Source organism: Saimiri boliviensis, chromosome 5, assembly GCF_048565385.1.
Source record: "Saimiri boliviensis isolate mSaiBol1 chromosome 5, mSaiBol1.pri, whole genome shotgun sequence".
Classification (NCBI taxonomy): domain Eukaryota; kingdom Metazoa; phylum Chordata; class Mammalia; order Primates; family Cebidae; genus Saimiri; species Saimiri boliviensis.
Window position 1 is genome coordinate 103,370,636 of NC_133453.1, and position 16,678 is coordinate 103,387,313.

Below are 16,678 nucleotides of genomic sequence, written 5' to 3' on the forward strand. Positions count from 1 at the left end.
TAGGGAGTGGGAATCAGCTTTAGCCTCCTTGAGGGTGGAGTCTCTACATACATTTAGAATTCTGCACAGGAGTTGTCTCTTCTATCCCATTAACTTACATATTCAATCAATTATTTACATCAGTATGAACTCAAGGATATTTATTTTGTACTCTTGAGTCACAATCCAACATTATTTTAATTTGTTGTTCAAATTGTTCCATTGTTGGCCAGTTGGAAACTCTTTCGGTTGGCTCCTGTGTCTTTAATATGCCCCAAAATTGTGTAGATTTTCTTTTTATCAAACTCTTTTCAAAACAGAATGTTCCTCATTTTAGGTTCATCCAATGTTTCCTCACATTTAGGCTCAGATTTTGCATTCCTGGACCAAACAGCATATAAGAGTGGTGTTGGGTTCGTCAGATGATCACAGCCCAATGTGCATGATCTCCATTTATTCCTCACTGGTGATGTTAATTTTGATCATCCTATGGAGACACTGTCCTATTTCTCCACTTGCCTTGCAACGCAGAAGCATTCTGTAGAGAAACACTTAAAAACCATGCAAGATGATGCTCTTCAAACTTCCACCTAGACTTAGTATCTGTTCGTGATTCTTGCTGAACCAGTCTTTACTATGAACATGGTTGCAAAATGAAGACTTCCAACATATCCACTACATTTACCAATCATTGTTCTGCAGGAAATGACCTCCCTCCACCTTGTTTATCCATAAATTATCAATATGGTTCCAAGAATTCCTATTTTTTCTAACAGTTTATAATTCATTTCTGTCCTTAACTATTTAAAACTCAAATTGTCCCAGATTTGGCCAATGTTGAGTCCCTTCAAGTTAGCTCTCTATGAAATGACCCCATCTTTTTTTAAGCAACTTCCTTACTGTCTAGCAATCCAGGATGTTCGAGGTTTATCTTGTACCTTCCCTGCCTCAACTATGAAATCAGTCGTTTTTTTTCTCTTTTTTTCTTTTTTTTTTTTTTGAGGAAAGCATAGTGAGGAATGTTTTAAAAAAAAAAAAAACAAGCTATGTGTGCTTATTGCTATGGGGGTGTCACTGCTTCTAGATTCTTTAAGAAGAAAGCTGGGAAATGTATGCTTGTATATATACAAATACACATGTACATACTGACATAACCTATCCATATTTTAAAAATGTGTAAGTCCATACTAATACCTCTAATTCCAATCCACTGCCACTGGGTTTTTCCTTGCATTCCTTAATTTCATACTTAAATCTCACTTCCACAGTAAGAAATTCTGGCTTCCAACACCACCAACACATTTAGTTACTTACTTCGCCCAACCAGTAATACATCTAAAAGAGTTTCAGAATTGCTTTACCCATATCATTACAAAAAAATAAGCCTAAATAATATATTTCAAGATTTTTTTTTTCTTTTTTTGAGATGGAGTCTCATTCTGTCACACAGGCTGGAATGGAGTGGCATGATCTTGGCTCACTGCAACCTCTACCTTCCAGGTTCAAGCGATTCTCCTGCCTCAGCCTCTTGAGTAGCTGGGATTACAGGTGTGTGCTAAAACCCCTGGCTAATTTTTTTGTTGTTTTTTGAGACGGAGTTTCGCTCTGTTACCCAGGCTGGAGTGCAATGGCGCGATCTCGGCTCACCGCAACCTCCGCCTCCCGGGTTCAGGCAATTCTCCTGCCTCAGCCTCCTGAGTAGCTGGGATTACAGGCACATGCCACCATGCCCAGCTAATTTTTTGTATTTTTAGTAGAGACGGGGTTTCACCATGTTGACCAGGATGGTCTCGATCTCTTGACCTCGTGATCCACCCGCCTTGGCCTCCCAAAGTGCTGGGATTACAGGCTGAGCCACCACGCCCGGCCCTCCCTGGCTAATTTTTATATTTTTAGTAGAGATGGGGTTTTACCATGTTGTCCAGGCTGGTCTCAAACTCCTAACCTCGGGTGATCCACTCACCTTGGTCTCCCAGAGTACTGAGATTAGAGGTGTGAGCCACTGCCCTCAGCCTCAAGATTTTTTTTGCAGTCCCATCCCCCACCACAACAGAGAGTATACAGTCAAACACATTTGATGTGTCCATAAATCACTTGAATTAGATCTTCCCTCCCTTCACCAATCCCTGTCAATGTGGTCATGTTACTCATTTGAACTACAGCTGGGTTCAAGTGTCTCAACTTGTCTTCAGGTTTAGGTTATTTTTCCTCTTTCCATCCTTATTAATTTATTTTTTGGGATAAGTAAATCATAGGCCAGCACACTGGCTCACACCTGTAATCCCAGCACTTTGGGAGGCTGAGGCAGGAGAATTGCTTCAGGCCAGGAGTTTGAGACCAGCTTGGGCAACACAGTGAGATCTAATAGCTGTAACAAATTAAGAAAAATAATTAGTTGGGCATCATGGTGTTCACCTGTATTCCTAGCTACCAGGGAAGCTGAGCCAGGAGAATCACTTGAGCCTAGGAGTTTGAGGGCTTTCTATTCAAGTGTGTTTTTGAGGAGCGTTTTATTTTCTTCATTAAGATTTCAAACATTTTCTGTTAAGCATTTTACCATTTTTCCTCTTATAATGAAAATTATATTTAGATCTCCTAAATGGTTATTAGTGTATATGCTACTGATTACTGTATGTTAACTATATATCCTACTGCCTTGCTGGATTCATTTATATTAGTTTCAACACTGGCTTTTTGAATTTTTCCAAGTATACTGTCATACCACTGCAGAGTTCTTCTAACTCCTATGCCTCTGCTTTGTCTTGCTAATTACACTAGCTAATCCCTGCAGAACAATTTTGATTGGCAGTGGTGATGGAAGGCATCCTTGCTTTGTTCCTGACTTTAGTGACCCCCTACAGCTTCCCCAATTAAGATGCTGTGTTTAGGACTAAACTTTCTATATATTGTCTTATTTTAAGGAAGTAGCCATCTATTCCACTTTTTTCCCAAGAGTTTCAAATTAAATTTATCAAAGGCTTTTTCAGCACAAATGGAGATAATGATATAATTTTCTGCTTAGACCTATTAATGAAGCAAATTATATCAACAGACTTCTAAATAATCATCCTCACATCTGATCAACACGTATTATTTTCTTAAAGTGATATTAATGTCAGTTTACTTCAGATTTTGCATTAAATTTCTTAAGTATTACTGGTCTGCTATTCTTAAAAATATGCTATCTTTATCAGATTTAGGTACCAATGCTATAGTTGTTTCACAGAAAGAAGCTGGAAAATTCCCTCCAATTATTGTGTGTTGAAATAATTTATGTACCATTGGGACTATATGGTTTCTTGATATTTAGTTGGATTTCCCTGTGAAACCATCTGGGCCTGGTTCTTTTTTATGGGGCAGTTCCTTGGTAACTGTCTTGTGAAAATTTGTCTGTTTATACTTTTTCTTTTTTACTGGTGTTAATTTTGATAGAAATTATATTTTTGGTAGGAAATTTCCCTAGGAAACTAATTCGACTTGGTTTTCAAATTTATATACAGAGATGTGCAGAGTAGTATTTTTAATACATTTCCTCTGTATCAGTAGTTATTAAGATGTGACCTCTTTGTCATTCATTATTTTATATATGTGCTTTCCCCTTTTTTCTTGATTAAATTAGCTAATGGCTTCTCTATTTTGCTGATTTTAAAAGAACTTGACTGAGCTCACTAATTTCATCTGTTTTTCTGTTCTCTACTTTATAACTGTCTCCTTTTAATTTCCTTCCTTTTGTTTTCTTTTGATTTTACTTTTTTTTCCCTAGGGTTTTTAGTTAGAAATTTAATTCATTTATTTTCATTCTTTTGTTTTTACTGATATAGGTGTTTAGGGCTATGAAAGTTCGTTTCATCACTTTTTTTTTTTTTTTTTGAGGCGGAGTTTTGCTCTTGTTACCCAGGCTGGAGTGCAATGGCGCGATCTCGGCTCACCGCAACCTCCGCCTCCTGGGCTCAGGCAATTCTCCTGCCTCAGCCTCCTGAGTAGCTGGGATTACAGGCACGTGCCACCATGCCCACCTAATTTTTTGTATTTTTAGTAGAGACGGGGTTTCACCATGTTGACCAAGATGTTCTCGATCTCTTGACCTTGTGATCCACCCGCCTCGGCCTCCCAAAGTGCTGGGATTACAGGCTTGAGCCACCGCGCCCGGCCTCATCACTTCTTAAGTATAGCCTATAGGTTCTAATATATAGAGTTTTCATTCTCATTGTTTTTCAAAAATTCTGTACTTTCAATTTGCATTTTCTCCTATCACCAAGTATTGTTTAACAGAAAGTTTTTATTCCATTAATTTTCTAACCTAAGTGAGTGGTAGGCTATACCATCTGGGTCTGTGTGAGTACAGTCTGTGATGTTCGCATGAGGATAAAATTGCCTAACGAGGAGCTTCTCAAAATGTATCCTCTTTGTTAAGCCATAAGGGACTGTATTAGTTCTGTCTTAGTGTTCTGATTTTTCTCCTTAAGGAAACTAATGAATTGAATATTCCTACTTTTCTTATCTTTCATTTATACTACTTTCTCTTCAATTCCTTTTACTCCTATATCTCCTTTTCATTCTCTTGGCTGTTTTCCCATTTTTCTTCAATGCCTTTTACAAAATTTACACATAAATCTATTCTCCTGGCCCTCTTGTAATTTAGTCTTCATTTTTTACATGGTTGCCTTTTTCTTTTGCTTCTATCTTGAACTAAATTAGCTGTGGTTTCATTTCTTTGTGGGTTTTTTTGGTCTGTCTCTGTTCTTGATTTTAGTATTTCTGATTAAACAGGGTTTTTTCATATCCTCTTTGTTTGAGGTTATCTGATTAAGTTTGGAATGTTACAATTTTCTTCTGTTTTGTGACTGATTTTCTGGGAAATATTTTCATTAGCTGAAATGATCTAATTTGCATTTTCTGTTTTGTAAAGTACTCTTAAATGGATGTGGTCTGTTCTCTAGTAGTATCACAAATAGCTTCAAAGTGCCCTCTTGTGCAGTTTCTTTAATGGATAGAGGGGGATGAGGGAGGCTGATTGTCTTGTTTTTCTTTCATTTCTGCAGGATCCTTAATTTTCCCCTCTTATTTCCCATCATTCCTAAGGGACACCACTCCTTTTTTGATTTTCTTATTTGATTTTCTCCAAGGCCCCATTTCTAGTCCTGTTTATATTCAAGCCCCTTCCTTGTGGCAAATGCTGTGAACTAGTAACCCTACCTGTGTTCAGTATTTTGGCATATGGTATTAGGCTCAAACTTTCTGAGGTGACTTCGTGCTTCATCTAAGTCTTCTGTATCTCTTGGCCCTTTTTCCTTCCTGCCCCCTACTCACTATTATCTATATAGACTTACAACAGGAGCTCCACTGGAATTTGGCTTATTTCTCTACTTACTGTTAATTGGAAGGTCAGTGTAATTTCTACCTCTTAGTAATGCTGAATGCATGGATTTATTTACTCTACTTATTGATTTCATGGGATTTTTTGGGGGGTGGGGGAGGTAGGAAGGTGTGCAGGGCAATTTAATTTCAGGCAGGTGCCACTGTTCTCCTTAACTCTAAATGTTTTCTAATAGCTGCAAAGCAGGCCACTGAATGGATATACCATAATTTAATGAACCAAGTCCCTATTGTTGGAAACTTTGGTTGTTTCTGCTTTTTCACTTATGAACTTTGTTGAACATCATTTATATACATAGATCTTTGTATATTTCTCATTATTTCCTTAATAAATGTTTCGTAGTAGAACTGCTAGCTCAAAGGACATACCCATTTTTAACACTTTTAACATATACTGTGAGAAAGTCAATGGTAAGCAGTCCATTTAAACTATGCATGCCTGTTATTTGCCCTGTTTGCAAAAAATCTTAAATGTGAATAGTAAATTTATAAAAAGTTCATTGAATTTCAATGTTTTGCATCTCAAGTGTGTCCAAAGCTCTCACGTCTGTGATAGTGAGTTTCTAAAATGCAAGAATAATAATTTGCTTTCTAGTATTAGAGAACCAAACCTCAATTACCTTTTCTGCTTCCCGTGTATCATCAAAGAGTCTCCTTTGCCTTCTAGCAGGAATTGGCTTAGCTGTTTCCCAGGCTTCTACCCACATATTGCTTGGAATCTTCATCCGGGCACTCAGTTCTCCTTTCAGCACCACGTTGCCCTTTTCATCAATCACCTCCTCTTCAATATAATCCCGGGGTGAATACCACCTCACAAAATCTTCCAGGAAGCAACCTGGATTAGCTGCCTAAAATAAGACAAAAAAATTCAGCAGAATCAAATAAAAATCAACAGTTACTGTTAAGCCTGTTTGCAAAATGATTTTTTCAAAAAAAGCCTAGCTAATCTTCACAATCTAATATGTGAAATGAATTTGGGTATCACCTTTAAAACAGGTCAGATGTTAAAGTACCAAAAGCATTTTATTTTTATTTTCTCAGCTTTATAGAAAAAGAAAACATTTTCACTCAGTGAATTTGGATATTAAAAACTCAATGTAAAGTAAACATCATTTTCTTAAGCACACTATATGTTATACAACTAGGTTTAATATTATAGTATAATAACTACTCAATACTGGCCAGGCGCGGTGGCTCAAGCCTGTAATCCCAGCACTTTGGGAGGCCGAGGCGGGTGGATCACAAGGTCAAGAGATCGAGACCATCCTGGTCAACATGGTGAAACCCCGTCTCTACTAAAAATACAAAAAAAATTAGCTGGGCACGGTGGCGTGTGCCTGTAATCCCAGCTACTCAGGAGGCTGAGGCAGGAGAATTGCCTGAACCCAGGAGGCGGAGGTTGCAGTGAGCCAAGATCGCGCCATTGCACTCCAGCCTGGGTAACAAGAGTGAAACTCCGCCTTAAAAAAATAAAAATAAAAAAAATAACTACTCAATACTAAGAAAAGTATAAATTAAATAATATACCACATGATCAGAATAACACAGTGATGAAGAAGTTCTATTCTTCTTTTCCTCAATAAATAATGCTGGTTCTGCAATAAATATCAGCTAACCTCAAAAACGTTCTATTCTGCCATCAAATTCTTATACTTTATGTAACAAATTCCTATCAAATTAATTGGTTTTGGGCTGTTAAGGAGTTGGAATTCAAACTACTGTTTTTCAGGCTTGTAGAACCAAACTGATTAAAGTTTTAGTAAGTGGATAGTTCTACAGAATTAATGATGTATGCCAAAAAGCTTTCAGTGATTCTAACTTCAAGCCTGGAAAAAAAGACAAGGGTACCCAGTGTTTGTGGTAAGGCATAGAGGTCTTTCTGCAACTCTTCCAGTGATGTACTAGTAGAGAACTAAGGACAGGCATGAAAACCAACATGATGAGAATGGTGTGTCTGAAATGTGAAGGGTAAAACTACCAGTTTCACCTCACTGGCCTCAAGGGCTACCAGCTGGACCATCCTTACCATCTTAGGATATACCCCTGAGGACAGATCCCCTAGAAGATCCTTCACTGTCTGTCAACAACACAAACTTAAAAGGTTTATGATATGGTCCATGGTAAAAGCAGTGGGTCAAGATTACTTCATGACACTGCGTGATTCCAGATTTATGTACAAAGATCTAGATCTTAATCAGCCAACAGCATACCCACATGAAAATATCTTAGGAAACGACAGAAGGAGGCCTGGGGTAAAGAGCATAAACTTCAAAAGAAAATAATATTCTACTCATACATTATAGATTATATTAAAAGCATTTCATGCCAAAATTCTTCCTTCTGGTTGTCCTTACTATAGCAGGCTGAACATTACTAAGAAAGGCCAAGGCTCTACTTGAGCTTATCTTCTTTTTACTATTAAAGGTATGTACCACAAGGGCATGCTCCAGAATCCACCATCTCCTTCTGGAACTCTGAGGTGTGCCCAGGCACATATTAGTATGCTTCCAATGCTCTGGGGACTCTCAAGAGCCCTTAATACTAACTTATCCCTATACAAAAAGTAAAGGCAACCATATCTATTTTAGAATAACTACCTATTTCCTTAAATAATTTCTACATATGGGCAGATATGTCAGTTGGCTGTTTAAATTACTATCTATTTTCTGGTTAAAACAATGTCATGAAAGATTTGTAGGTGCCCAGGTTAGTTCAAAATAGTCTAATGAGTCACAGTGTTGCTAAAGTGCAATGTTAGAGGAACTATATAGAAACTTACCAAGAGGGACCAGTACGTTTCCATGGGGAAAGACTTTCACAGTTCCTATTTAGAATGTCCTCTTGTGCATGCCTCTGCAAAGACACTGCAGCAGGACAGGGATAGATGACTATGAAGGCAGCTAGAGGTCAGATGGAAAATTACTGCTACGGAGGCTGCTATTTCCTGCTGTGCACACACACCTTAAGCCAATTCCCTTCTCTACTTTTTGGTTTGACAATTGCCCTGACAGCCAACTGGCTTCTCTTTATCCATTGCACCAACTATTTGTTTTAAAACAACTTATCTCTTTCTTGTCATACAGCAGTAAAGAACTGGCAGATTTTCTGTATCATTTAAGTCTCCAAGCAAAACACAACCCTTAAGGGGTTCACTAAAGATTTTTTCATTCAGTAAAGATGGGTAAAATAAGCAGGAAACAAGACTCCCTTTTATTGTCACTTAAATCTGATAGCAAGAAAAGGATGAAAGTGGCATAGGTGTTTGTGGAGTATATATTTTTAAAAATAACACACAAATGTTTCAGAGAAAAATAAAACTCACAATGGCCTAAACAGTACAGAAGCAGGACTGCGTATGGTCTATGGATTAGGAAAGTGAAAGCTATCACAGGTTAATGAGGGAAGTCCGGGGCCAGGAGATGGTTCAGAGTATCAGCAGTAGGAAAGGAAGCTCTGTAGCCCACCGGGCTACCCACTTGAGGGTTTAAAAATATACATGAACTTGCCTTTGCTTTCCAAAATAAAAATCCTTTCTTCATTCCTGGTTTTAATACAGACCGATATCCAAGCCTAAAATATTCTTCAGATAGCAAATGCCTACTCATCCGAAATAGTGACTCTTCTCAGAAACTTTTCGTGACCTACTCAGCAGACTTAGTCTCTTTGACCCTGCCTTCATAAGAGAACTCATGACATTGTAATTCCTTACATATCTCCTCCCACAACCTCAATCGACTGTAACCGAGGGTAAACACTGTATTTCTTAACTCATCTAATCACAGTACAAAGTACACAATAGGCGCTCAAAAGTTTGTTAAATGAAGTGACCCATATTAAATCCTAACAGTTTCCTAAAAGCCTTCCATTAAATTGGCTGAACACAAAGGAAGAAAGCACCCCAATCCACGTATGGAAAAAATTCTATTCTCAACTTTCAACTATTAATAGCATTGGATCTTTGCTTTTTTAAAACTTAAGAAACAAGTTTGACTATGTCCTCTGAGGGGATATGGCAGTGTTTAACTACTAATGAAATCCAAACACTTAACAAAAAAGGCATTCAGCCTTTTATACCACTTTACAGAGTGACTTTCACAGTTTCATCCCAGAATAGCTCAAAATAGACCCCAGAGCTCTGAAAGTATGACCCACCTTAAAAGACTCCATATCTGAGAGCAGACAGGCACTCTGCATGCGTGCGCGGAGGTGAGCCCCTTCTGCTGATGTACCTAATTTAGCTAAAACCTCAGACTGCTCTTCTAGCAGATCTTCTGTCATAGGTGCTGGTTCCTGTGAAGCACAAAAGGACAAGGCTCACGAACAGCCCTTTTTAGACAAAGAAGTACTATAAAAATAGAATAAAGACAACAATCATTTCAGCTCTAGCAGTCACAAGATGAGTATTTTTAAAAATTCAGAGAAAGGCATTAAATTTTTTAGAACTTACATAAAAAAGGTAACAAATTAGGAAAAATAAATACCACTTTCAGGCCTCCTCCCCCTCACAGATAAGATCATCCTGTTTCCCTTGACAAGGATTGATAGTAAAAGACAAAGGAATTTGGGTCCACTGAGCAACATTTTCCTGCCTACTAGTGATAAAGAAATGAAGTCCTAATGCTATTATTATATATGTCATCACTAGCCGCAATAAAATTTTAATTATAAGTAACAGAAATGGTCTGATACAGAAACAACAGGAGGGAACTGCTCCATTGCATTCTAGCCTGGGCGAAAGAGACAGACTGTGACCCTAAAAAAAAAAAAAAAAAAAAAGAATGACTAGGTTGAGGCTGGGCGCGGTAGCTCATGCCTGTAATTTCCAGCACTTTGGGAGACCGAGGGGGATGGATCACTTGAGGTCAGGTGTTCAAGACCAGCCTGGCCAACATGGTGAAACCCCATCTCTACCTAAAAATTTAAAAAACTAAAAAAACTAGCTGGGCATGGTGTATGCCTGCAATCCCAGCTGAGGGGGCTGAGGCAGGAGAATCACTTGAACCCAGAAGGTGGAGGTTGCAGTGAGCTGAGATCATGCCACTGCACCAGGCATGGGTGACAGAGCAAGACTCTCTCAAAAACATATGTTAGCTTGGTTCCAATCTACTAGCTAAGGGCTTTTTCTTCTAGAATATTGGGGTAAAGTCTTCAAACTTTTTCTAGCCATATAATTTATGTTATAACCTAAGTCTACATAAATGGAACATAGATGTATGTTTGAATTCTTATGAAGCAACTACATAAAGAATTATTTTTCAGTGAAGTAGGCAACTGATTAACATCACATTTTGAGCTAACTTCTAAAGCTTGAAATTACATTGGTTTCAACTGATCATTTTGAATTCCAACAATTTTATATAAGTACATTTATAATTCAAATAAAATTAACCTTAAAATAAGAAACTAAAATGGACTAAAATTTTGCCTAGATTTACCTAAACGCAAAATATAAAAACTAATTTCTAGATATATAAGATGTACATTTAAAGAGTAAGTCAGTCCAGATTTAGACTATGAATTTAAATGTGAAAATTCAAGGATCTGAGTAAGTGAGGGAGCACAGCCTCTTGAAGAAAAATAAAAGCACTAAATTTAAAAAGTATTATTTTAATTAGCTGGGCATGGTGGCACGTGCCTGTAATACCAGCTACTCAGGAGGCTGAGGCAGGAGAATTGCCTGAACCTGGGAAGTGGAGGTTGCGCCATTGCACTCCAGCCTGGGTAACGAGTGAAACTCCGTCTCAAAAAAAAAAAAAAAAAGTATTATTTTTATTTCAGGAAAGAAGTCTGAGCTTCCAAAATAACTTTCTCAGATGGCTTATTAACACATTCTAATAAAGGAAACAAATGTACTATTAGCTTATTAAAAACAGGGACTCCAGCCTGGGCAACAAAGCAAGACCCTGATCTACAAAATAGCAAATAAGGAGCTGGGCATGGTGGTAGGTGCCTTTAATCCTAACTACTCCAGAGCTGAGGTGGGAGGACGGCTTGAGCCTGGGAGATTGAGGCCGCAGTAAGCTATGACTGAGCCACTGAACTTCCTGCGCAACAGAGTGAGACCCCGACTCAAAAAAAAAAAAAGGATTACTACTAATTAAAACCTGGAAGGAAAAAGGATTAAAAAAAAATTAACCTTTGCTGAACACTTACATGTCAAGTGCTTTTGAATATGATATGTGATTTAATCCTGAACAAATCAGAGTAATGTAAACTATTACTTTTTTAAGAATAACAAAGTTATAAGATTTACACCACCAGATAGACTTATTATAAAGTTGCAATAATGATGACAGTATATTACTGGCACAGAATAAACAGAGACCAATGGAACAGAATAAATAGTCCAGAAATAGACCAACATATATACAATCACTTGATTTACATCAAAGATATCACTGTCACTCAATGGGAAAAGGCAGATCATACCAGCTGGGATTACAGGCACGCGCCACCATACCCAGCTAATTTTTCTTTTTTGTACTTTCAGTAGAGACGAGGTTTCACCATGTTGACCAGGATCGTCTCGATCTCTTGACCTCGTGATCCACCCGCCTCAGCCTCCCAAAGTGCTGGCATTACAGGCTTGAGCCACCGCGCCCGGCAGAAAACAGACTCTCAACGTGTTCTTACCAAACAATTAATTTGAGGTGGGTCACAAATGGTATCGGTAAAACAAAGCTTCCAAAAGAAAATATCTTCAGGATGCTGGTAAAGAGTTCTTAAGTAGGAAACAAAAAGCATTACCCACATAAAAACAAGGATACATGAGACTGTATTAAAATTAAGAACATCTGTTCAACCCAAGGCATCATTGAAAAAGTGAACAGGCTGGGAGTGGTGGCTCACTCAAGCCTGTAATCCCAGCATATTGGGAGGCTGAGGCAGGCAGATCACGAAGTCAGGAGTTTGAGACCAGCCTGGCCAACATAATGAAACCGCATCTCTACTAAAAATATAAAAATTATCTACAATGAAACCCCATCTCTACTAAAATATAAAAATTAGCTGGATGTGGTGGCACACGCCTGTAGTCCCAGCTACTTGGGAGGCTGAGGCGGAGAATCACTTGGACCCGGGATGTGGAGGTTGCAATGAGCCGAGGCCACGCCATTGCACTCCAGCCTGGGTGACAGAGTGAGACTCCGTCCCAAAAAGAAAAAAAAAAGTAAATAGATAAGCAACAAAGAGAAAATATTTGCAATACAAGTATCTAAGGACTCATATCCAGAATATATGAAGAATTCCTACGAAGTAATGTAAGAAAAAAGACAACCGCTTTTTAAAAAATAGGCAAAGGCTTTGAACAGGGTTTTCACCAAGAAGGCAGACAAATGAGCAATAAATATATGAAAATCTGTTTGGTATCAATATGCTTCAGGAAAATGTAAAAACACAAGATCCTACTTCCTACCTTTCAGAAAGGCAAAAAGTAAAATGATCAAAAATACAGTGTGCAGAAAAGAGTTAACATCCCAGGTCTGAGACTGCCATTCTTGGAGAGCTACTTGCAAAGTTGGTCTTTGGCTGACATCCGAGAATCTGGATTTTGAGAAGGTTCCCACCATTCTCACAACTGATAAAATGACTCACTATGTCTAAACAGTTTGAGCAAATAATATGGTTTATGCTCAACATCTGCTTTCTTCATGGGACTCTAGGATTTTGGTATGGTTAATCCTATGCTTAAGCAAAGGATGCCTACTTAACCAGACCCTACTGATAACGCTCAGTGCTTTGCCTCTAACAAGCTTCCCGGAGAAGACAACATTTCACACATGTGGTCACAATTTGTTGCTGCAGGAATTAAGTGCACTCTGTGTAACTACACTAGGAGAAGCTTTTTGGAAGCTTAAGCTTCATTTCTTCCAAACTTCATCTCATGTGCCTTTTCTCTTTGCAGATTTTCCTGTAATAAATTATAGCCACAAACATGATTACAGGCTAAGTCCTATGAGTCTTCCTAGCAAATCACTAAACCTGGGAGTGCTCTTGGGAACACATCAAATGGGGAGGATTATGCATAATAACCATACATTGTTGTTGAGAAGGTTAATAATTAGTTCAACCACTTTGGGAGACTATTTAGATAGATCTACTAAAGCCAAGACATATTTCCACCATATAGCCCAACAACTCTACTCTTAGGAATATATCCAAAAGAAAATGAGTGCCTACGCCTACCAAAAGAAACAAGAATGTTCATAGCAGCTTTATTCATATTAGCCCAAAGTGAAAACAACCCAAATACCCATCAACAGGTGAATGGATAAACAAATTGTGACAAATTCATAGAACAGAATACTACAAAGTAGTAACACATGCACAAACACTGAAGCCTGCAACAACAAGGATGAATCTGACAGTGGTTAAATAAAAAAGCTCAATGGTATACAACATATGATTATACAGTGAAAGAATACACAATGTATGATTACGTTTATATACAAAAGAGTAAGCAAAGTATGCCATTTAAAAGGTTTAAAAACTGACTATGGTGATAAAAGTTAGAGAAAGAGTTGTTGGAGGGGAATATTGGGCTTCACTATCCAATACATCAGACTATTAAAATTAAAAATGCAATTTCTTAGAAACATTAGCCACATTTCAAGCACTCAATAGCTACACGTGGATAATGGCTATTGTATTACATGGGAAAGACAGAGAATGTAGAGCATTTCCATCTTCACACAAAGTTTTATTAGTCAGCACTGTTCTAGGATGATGAGAATTTTCTATATCTTGATCTGGGAAGTAGTTATATGCATGTATCAATATGCATATATTGATAAAAACTCACCAAGTGACATACTTAAGATTTTTATTTTTTTATCTTTATATTTTGAGATAGGGTCTTGCTCTGTTGCCCAGGCTGGAATGCAGTGGTACAATCATAGCTCACTGCAACCTCTGCCTCCTGGGCCCAAGCCATCCTCCCACCTGAGCCTCCCAAGTAGCTGGAACCACAGGCATACACCACCACACTCAGCTAATTTCTATATTTTTTGTAGAGATGGGATTTTGTGATGTTCCTCAGGCTGGTCTTGAACTTTTGAGGTTAAGCAATCCGCCCACCTTGGCCTCCCAAAATGCAGAGATTACAGGTGTGAGCTACCATGCCCAGCCAAGATTTGTACACTTTGTTGTATTAAGTTATAACTCAATAATATATGAACATGTTTTTAAAATGACTAGCATATGGGCCGGGCACGGTGGCTCAAGCCTGTAATCCCAGCACTTTGGGAGGCCGAGGCGGGTGGATCACAAGGTCGAGAGATCGAGACCATCCTGGTCAACATGGTGAAACCCCGTCCCTACTAAAGATACAAAAAATTAGCTGGGCATGGTGGCACGTGCCTGTAATTCCAGCTACTCAGGAGGCTGAGGCAGGAGAATTGCTTGAACCCAGGAGGCGGAGGTTGCGGTGAGCCGAGATCGCGCCATTGCACTCCAGCCTGGGTAACAAGAGCGAAACTCCGTCTCAAAAAAAAAAAATGACTAGCATGAACCTTTAACTGTGGATTCACATCTAAAATATAAAGAATTCATATGACAATAAGAACAGGAGAGTAAACTACAAGAAAAATCACGGGCGATTCACAGAAAAGGATGGCTAACAAACATATTAAAAGATGCTCAGGGGCCGGGCGCAGTGGCTCAAGCCTGTAGTCCCAGCACTTTGGGAGGCTGAGGCGGGTGGATCACAAGGTCAAGAGATCGAGACTATCCTGGTCAACATGGTGAAACCTCATCTCTACTAAAAATACAAAAAATTAGCTGGGCATGGTGGCGCGTGCCTGTAATCCCAGCTACTCAGGAGGCTGAGGCAGGAAAATTGCCTGAACCCAGGAGGCGGAGGCTGCGGTGAGCCGAGATTGCTTCATTGCACTCCAGCCTGGGTAACAAGAGTGAAACTCCGTCAAAAAAAAAAAAATAAAAGATGCTCAGGTTCATGAACATTCAGGAATATACAATCTAAAACACTGAGATAATACTTTTGACCATCATGTTGGCAAAAATTTATATGGTTGGTAATACCAATTGTTTATAAGAAATTGAGGTTGGGCACAGTGGCTTATGCCTATAATCCCAGCACTTTGAGAGGCCATGACAGAAGGATCACTTGAGGTCAGGAGTTTAGGACCAGTCTGGGAAATGTAGCAAGACCCCATCTTTACAAAAATTTTTAAAGTGAAAAAAATCAGCCTGACATGGTGGGGTGCATTCCCAGCTACTTGGGAGGCTGAGGTAGGAGTATTACTTGAGCCTAAAAGGTCGATGCTGCAGTCAGCCATGATCATGCCACCACACTCCAGCGTAGGCAAGAGAATGAGACCCTGTCTTCAAGAAAAAAAAAAAAAAATCCATAAAACCATGTATCAATATGTACACACATATATGTATTATACATCAATGCATATAAATAGGTATAAGAAATATAACCCTAGCCAATAATACCCGTTAGTTACTTCAAGGAATGAGAGTCAAAATTAGTGGATGGTGGCTTTCACTTTTTTTTTTTTGAGATAGGGTCTTGCTCTGTTGCCCAGGCTGGAGTACAGTGACATTCACGGATCACTGTAGCCTCAACCTCACAGGCTCAATTGATTCTTCCACCTCAGCCTCCCAAGTAGCTGGGACTACAGGTATATGCTACCCCACCCAGCTAATTTTTTTTTTTGTAGAAAACAGAGTTTAGCCGTGTTGCCTAGGCTGATCTTAAACTCCTGGGCTCAAGCAATCTACCCCAACCTTGGCCTCCCAAAGTGTTGAGATTACAGGCATGAGCCACTGTACCCAGCCTCTTTCACTTTTTCTAGATTAAATTTTTCACAATAAAATGTTTTCAGGCTGGGCGCAGTGGCTGATGCCTGTAATCCCAGCACTTTGGGAAGCCAAGGTGGGTAGATTACCTGAGGTCAGGAGTTTGACACCAGTCTGGACTATATGGTGTAACCCTGTCTCTACTAAAAGTACAAAAATTAGCCAGGTATGATGGCACGCACCTGTAATCTCAGCTAGTTGGGAGGCTGAGGCAGGAGAATCACTTAAACCCAGAGGCAGAAGTTGCAGTGAACCAAGACTGTGCCACTGCACTCCAGCCTGGGCAACAGAGCAAGACTCTTGTCTCAAGGAAAAAAAAAAGCTGGCACGGTCGCTCACACCTGTAATCCCAGCACTTTGGGAGGCCAAGGTGGGCAGATCACCCGAAGTCAGGAGTTTGAGACCAGCATGACCAACATGGAGAAACCCCATCTCTACCAAAAATAGAAAAAATTAGCTGGGCATGGTGGGGCATGTCTGTAATCCCAGCTACTTCGGA

At 39.1% G+C, this 16,678-nt stretch overlaps 1 protein-coding gene across 4 annotated transcripts in view; it reads right to left on the bottom strand.

The window, feature by feature from the left end:
• RAB3GAP1 (RAB3 GTPase activating protein catalytic subunit 1) overlaps nucleotides 1–16,678 on the bottom strand; it is a 105,917-nt gene that overhangs the window by 11,692 nt on the left and 77,547 nt on the right. For all 4 annotated transcript variants that reach the window (XM_074399757.1, XM_039470007.2, XM_039470005.2 and 1 more), the window contains 2 exons: nucleotides 9,508–9,645; nucleotides 5,976–6,203 (listed from right to left, as the gene is read on the bottom strand). In XM_074399757.1, the coding sequence (XP_074255858.1) occupies nucleotides 5,976–6,203; nucleotides 9,508–9,645 (366 nt within the window). The remainder of the gene's footprint in view (nucleotides 1–5,975; nucleotides 6,204–9,507; nucleotides 9,646–16,678) is intronic.